This window comes from Carya illinoinensis, chromosome 4 (genome assembly GCF_018687715.1).
Source record: "Carya illinoinensis cultivar Pawnee chromosome 4, C.illinoinensisPawnee_v1, whole genome shotgun sequence".
Classification (NCBI taxonomy): domain Eukaryota; kingdom Viridiplantae; phylum Streptophyta; class Magnoliopsida; order Fagales; family Juglandaceae; genus Carya; species Carya illinoinensis.
The window spans coordinates 12,992,587-12,999,403 of NC_056755.1; the positions used below are offsets into that span (position 1 = coordinate 12,992,587).

At 34.9% G+C, this 6,817-nt stretch overlaps 1 protein-coding gene across 2 annotated transcripts; it reads left to right on the plus strand.

The window, feature by feature from the left end:
- The first annotated feature begins 550 nt into the window (after nucleotides 1–550).
- On the plus strand, nucleotides 551–4,430 carry LOC122307275 (protein XRI1). 2 transcript variants are annotated; one of them, XM_043120042.1, is made up of 9 exons: nucleotides 551–798; nucleotides 1,730–1,785; nucleotides 1,873–1,995; nucleotides 2,119–2,258; nucleotides 2,742–2,805; nucleotides 2,900–3,002; nucleotides 3,081–3,121; nucleotides 3,237–3,320; nucleotides 3,862–4,430. In XM_043120042.1, exons 1-9 carry the CDS (start codon nucleotides 779–781, stop codon nucleotides 4,137–4,139), a joined length of 909 nt encoding a protein of 302 aa, XP_042975976.1. In that variant the 5' UTR covers nucleotides 551–778; the 3' UTR covers nucleotides 4,140–4,430. The 2 variants fall into 2 exon arrangements, with proteins under 2 accessions (XP_042975976.1, XP_042975977.1); XM_043120043.1 differs by having other exon boundaries at nucleotides 1,876–1,995.
- Nucleotides 4,431–6,817: the final 2,387 nt, after the last annotated feature.

Here is a 6,817-nt window from a genome sequence, read left to right on the forward strand (position 1 = left end):
AAAATATATATATAAATCATTCGAATAAAAAATTATTTAATAAAAATAGGATATTATTATTAATTTTAAATTCTGTCATCTTGATCACGTTAAAAATTTAAAATTTTAAATAAGAGTAATATTAGTTTCAGACTTTCAGTAGTAAATAACGTAAATGTTGAGTAATTATTTTATAAAATAATGAGATTTATTATTAAGAAATTAGTTTTTTATTATATAGATTTTCGTATTTTTTTTTTAAACAGACTGTATGACGCTTAAGGATTCAAAAATTATAAATATTAATTTTTTATATTTATTTTTCTGAATTATAAAATATATTTGATATTAAAAATATTAGGAGTAGGAAATTATCACCCCAATTTTTAGCATAAAAATGCGAAACGGAACATTTTCCTAATTAAGAGTTTAAAAGACAAAAATGCAAGGGGATTAATTTAAATTTAAAAGGGAATTATATCTCTGAGAGTAACGGACTCGGGAGTGGGTCCCAATGGAGTAAAGCGCTCACTGTTATGGTCGTGGTCATGGACCTTACCGTCCTTGTTTGCTGTTTCCTAGAGAGAGAGAGAGAGAGAGAGAGAGAGAGAGAGAAGGAGACAGAGTGGGTACTTTTTCTCGCACACCAAGCAACACAAATCTGAAGCAGCAGACAGTGTAGCTTGAAATATAGCGAGAGCGTGGGTGTGTGAGCAAATCGATCTCTTGGTAACGGCTACTTGTGATCGTACAGAGGTAGAAGCCTGTGAATTTTTGTTTGGTGGCTACTGATACTGGAATGGATTACAACAATGACAGGTAAATCTATCTTTTCCCTCCCACTCCCTCTGTTTTTGTGAAACGTGTTTCTGGGTTTGTCATGGAAATGTGGATTCGTATGATATATTTTTCCTTTTCTTTGCGTCACTATTTTTTTTTTTTTTTTTAATTCTGGGTTTTCTTCACTATTCTCAGTTTTTTATTAAATTGATTTGCCTGATTTCAATTTTTTTTTTAATTCGCGTTTTTTTAGATTGTTTGGTTTATTTTTGAAGTTATAATGACGATGAGGATGTGGGCTCTGATTTAATTGGTGGGACATTAATATTTTCCCACTTTCTTCCTTTTGCTTTTTCTTTGCTAATCTGTCTGATAATACTTATGATTCTCTTTCATGTAGCTCCCCATGTGTGTTTAAATCCAAATTAAGTAAGCACCCCTTTTTTCTTTGTTTGATGCTCTTTTCAAATTCTAGAAATTGACCCAATATTCCCATTTTACTTTTCTGTTTGTTTACCTATTTCTTGCTAGTATTTGCAGTTACAGTATTATTCAGCCCAACGATTTTTCAATGTTGCCATTGTACTTTTCTGCTTATGACTTGTTAGGTGTTGTTACCACTGTGAACTTTCGGTTCGGCTTTTGTCTATGTGGGGTTGTTAACTATTTCTCTTCAATCCCTAAATAGAAAAGGTTATCAATGTAGATATTACCAAATATTATTATTGTAGGTGATTTGGAGCCTGAGCTTCCGCTCCTAAATTATCTGTGTACTCAGGATGCGCAATAAAATGTGCAATTTACTTATCAAAATTAAAATTTGGATGCTAGCTTCTCAACCCCATCGTGACTTTCTTCCACATTGGCACTGGATGAGCCTAAATTCTTGTGGTTGGAGACTTACTTTAGCTTTAGAAATGTTTATTTATGAACATGGGCTTGTTTTCTTCTTTGCATGAAATGGTAATAGTGAGTCATGGGACTGGCACAGAAAAGATTATTGTCTACAAAAGGATCCCGATTCCGGTAAGTTCTCATTCTGGTTCTTCGTTAACTCACTGGTTTGTGTACTCAAATGAAGTGCGTGATGTCTTCTAGGATCATTTTTTTTAGCAGACATATCTGAATGCCTATGGAATGGAGTGCCACAGAACAAAGAGGATCTTTCATACATGTTCGATGAAACAACTCCTGTCAAGGCTTGTGGGGATTTGGCTTACCATGTTGCTCATAGTGGTATTTTTTTTTTTCCCTTCCACCATCGTTTGTTCCCAATATTCTTTGACATAATTGTGATCACCAATGCTTTCAGTGGATAGCACCTTTTCTTCGCTTGATAGCTTGAAAGTGTGTCTCCAGGGAATATGGACAAGGAACCAGAAGAATGTAGAGAGACTTCTTTACAAGTAAAGCGGCGCCGGATGCTACAGTTCAACAGTCAAGCTACGGATCCTTCCCATTCAAGTGAAGAGAGGTCAACTGCATTTCTAAAATCAAATGTGAGTCCTGGGTAACTCTTTACTTGTTTGTATGTATGGTGTGGAATAATCTTTTATTTTTGGATGTAAAGTAATATTCATATTGATGATGGATGAAAATGATTGCATATTCATATAGTCTCTTCCAATACAATCTTTATATTGTTTATTAGGAAAAGGATGTAATCCAGATAATGTAATATGCATCAATATGCACTTAATTTTTGGTATCTATGCACTTAATTGGGAAAAGAGTGTCATCAGACTTGTTAAACCAAAGGTTAAACGTGCAACAATTGTTATTTATATTTGCTATATCGCCTAACTAGCCTCAATTCATTTTTCTCTCCTATCTCTAGGAATTACACACTTTGGTAAATTTTGTGACCAAAGCATCTGTTGGTACTGATGTGTGTTTGGCAATCAAGTAAATGAACAGAACTTTATATTTGCTGTGGATGCTGTTCTGAATTGTCATCAACATTGTTCTGATTCTATGTTTAGGAGAGGGAGGATTCACTCGAAGAGTTTTTCCCTGAATCATCATATTGGATTTCTGGGCCTTCAGGTTTGTATTTATCTTGGCAATATTCTTCACTAATATGATTTATGTAGCACAAGTTTTTCTTTTTAATTTTTAATTGAAATTCAATGTATCTCAGGAAATGCATCTGCCTTGACTAATGAGAGCCTGGATCAGTCATCTGAAGAGTGGCTTGCAGAATGCTTTAATGATACTGAGATGAATTTCAACACTGAAGATGTGTATGCTTCTTTGGACTTAAATTTTTAGTGCAACAACTATTTTACATCAATCTGATTCCTTTATCATTTGAGACTCAGGAATTTATCTGGAGCATCTGATATTCAGTTCGACATTGCAGGTGCATGAGATTTTTTTGGCTTTATATATTGTTTACTATTTTTTCTTTGTTCTCTTTCTATTTTTCCTGCATGCGGCATCATTTCTGATACAATTGAGTTAGTTTTATCTTGTAGAGTTGTGTGACTTTCCACCCAAGTATGAAGATAATGTGGTCCAACAGCGTGTTACTCGTACTCCTCAAAAAATTGTTTTTAAAGGTTTCTCTCTGCACTTAATTTCCTATTTGTTGCTTGTGTTTGTTTGCTCTAAAGATCTATGAATCCTGTTATAACACTTGTTACCATGAAATTGTGGCATCCATTCATTGGAGGAAAATTTCTATTTGCAAGCTGGTGTGGAGAACATATGTTTCACACCGCTGATAGGCATGATTTCATTTGTAAGAGAAATTTTAAATTTTAAATCTTGGAAATCAAATCTTGCGGCATAAACATTGTGGATGGTGTTTCCTCCACACCTGCTTGCAAGTAGAAGTACTCTTCATTGGAGTCATTTGGATATAGTCATGTACTCATTTGTCATGAGAGCCAAGGAATCAATTTTTTATTTTTTTTAAAGGTTATGATAGATTTTAAATATGTGTTCTCTTCAAAATTAATTTTCTTTTTATGTACTTGAGCTGGAGGTTACTACACTATTAGGTGCTACTAGATTCTTCTGCCTGGAAACAACTTACACATATACCATGAAATAAAGAAAATAAAAACTAACTGGTTCAGATATCTTTTGCCCACATAGGTAGGAATTCTTTCATACGAACTCCAACTAAGTTGGCTGCTTCTGTTGCCTATCCATTCGCTTTCATTAAACCAAGTGGGGCTCACGGAGATGTAACTTTGAAAGAAATAAACCAGAGGATTCGCACACCACCTCCTTCAAAATCGAAGCAAGGTATTGAAGATCCTGTCATTTCTTACCCCACTTCGGCCTTCTCTGGGAAGCCTGTAGTTGGAAAAACAAAAATTCGCACTGAAGGAGGAAAAGGAAGCATCACAATTATGAGAACCAAAGGTTGAATGAGTAGATGACTGCTCTTTGGAACTCATCACTGTTTTGGCCCTTCTCTCCCCATTATTCCCTGGGGTTGAGTTTTTTTAATATTGGAGGGGTCATAAGTATAGTAGTTGATACTTTGTTTTTTCATTGGACTGGTTCTTGTAATTCATAAATTATCTCATCAAAGTACTTGATGTTTATAAGTTATGTTGTAGGTGTCAAGTTCCTGATACATGACTTTGAGCTTAAATTGTAATTAGAATCTTGATATCTATTAGATCCTCCTGTTAATGCTTTAGAAAAACCATGTTTATCGTTCACTGAATTTCATACATTGCAGAAGCATTGGATGCTGGAATGTTGTATATAGGTTGTGTTTGATATTGAGTGGAAAGAAAACATGTATCTCATATGTTCATCCACTATGGCCATTACCATCATCTATACTGTTTACCAACCATTATTGATGTTCAAGTTTGTGAACAGTTTTAGATATGTTCATGCTGCATTTACTTTACCCACTGAGATTAACCAATTATATATGTTCATAAGTTTAGTTTTGGTTGGTTGGGGGATTGTGAGTTCTCTGAATGGATTTGTATCTTATTATTAATTCATGTATATGTAATTTCAATATGCTACCTTCTTTTGCCTCTAAAACAACATTTTTTTTCTGTAAGGGTGGGTAGTGATATATGATAGAAGATGTGCGATGTGGTACTATTTCATTCGCTTAATGCTACTCTCTCTTTTACCATCCACTATCTTATGGCACAGTATTTAAATTATTGTAAACTATTTGTTTTATTTTACTTGTAAGCCAATCATTTTTTTTTTTTGAAAACAAACATTAGTATCTTGTATTCATTCATCTTCTGTAACTACATTTTTGTCCTTCAGTACATAAAACTGTATACCTTTAGGACCCTCTTCAATCCATACTCTTTCCTCATTTACAGTAAAAGAAACTTTTGCAAGAAAATGAGCTACACAGTTACTTTTTCTATATGAATGTATAACCTTCCAACTAGTCCTATTTCTCATCACCTCTTTAATATCTTCAACTATCTGACCATGCCATTCCCACAACTTGATTCAGGATTATTTACTGCCCTCACCACATTCAAAGCATCCCCTTCAAAGATCACTTTTGTCATGTTCAAGTCTGCACATAGTTTCATAGCCCGCCACAAAGCCTGTAGCTCAGCCACTAAAGGATCACGCACATTCCCCTTTTGTGAACATAATGAAACCAACACATCCCCCTTCTCATCCCTTATCACTACACCAATCTCCATCCTACCTTCTTTTAGATTTAATACAGCATCCCAATTCATTTTAACTTGGTCTTCTGCAAGAGCCTTCCATCTACAAGATCTCCTCCCCCTTATGCCTGCATCTTGATTCTTACTACCCTACTGTTGAGCTTGCTGGAATTGGAGCAAATTGTCAGCAGCTTGTTTGAAGATGAAGTCAGGTTTTTCAAATTTGTTTTCAAACACAAAACTGTTTCACCTCAACCAAATTCTTCTTAGAACTACTACCATCAACTCCAGATCTTCTCTACTCAGCTTTTCACACCAGTCTGCCCACAACTCTTGCATCTCCCTTTCATTCGAAACCCATTTCTATACAGGACTAGAATTTTCTGCCCAAACATTCATAGCTCCACCACAACTCCATAAAGCATGTGATATTGTTTCCTTCTGAAGTTTACAAATTGGGCAGTAATAGTCCTTTACAATCTTTCTACATGCCAAGTGCATTTTTGTAGGCAAACAATTATTCAAAGCTTTCCATAGAAACATTTTTACTACACCAGACACATTCAACTTCCACAATGTCTTCCAATTTTCTGTGTTCTTTTTTGATACCTCTCACTTTTCCTTATTTCTTCTACATACTTCCAGATGATATGCACTTTTAACATTGAATTGTCCATTCTTTGTATGAGCCTATATTAGTTTATCTGGTAACCCTGATGAACTAATGGGTAAACTACATACTAATGCAGCCTCTTCTTCATTCAGAATACCCTTAACCATCTCTTTCTTCCATGTCTTAGTACCCTCATCACTCAATTCTGCAATCTTTGCATCTGCTTCAAGTAGTGTTCTATGAGTTTGTACTCGCAAAGTGGATAATTTTGGTATCCGTTTATCCCCCCATATGTTAATATGCATTCCATTCCCAACTCTCCACACTAACCCTTCTTTTAATAACTCAAATGATCCCCATAGACTCCTCTACATAACAGATGGTCTATGTCCCAATTTTGAATCCAGTATCTTGAAGTACCTGAAGTACTTATCTTTTAGGACCAAAGCAGCCATAGATTGAGGTTTTGTCAAGACTCTCTAGCATTGCTTTGCTAGTAAAGCCATATTAAAACTTTTGATCTCTCTAAAGCCCAATCCACCACCAATCTTTGTTGTCCCCATTTTTGCCTAACTCTTATATTGGATTTTACTGTCATCTTTCTTGAAACCTCACCAAAATTTTGCCATCTGAGCTGCTATCTCCTTACATAACTTCTTTGGGAGCTTAAAAACTGACATGTAGTAGGTTGTGATAGCTTGTATAATAGCCTTCAACAACACCTCCTTACCTAAAGGTGATAAGAACTGATTTTTCCAGTTGCTAATCTTCTTCCATACTCTATTCTTTATCACTCTAAAAGAATTGTACTTAGATCTAC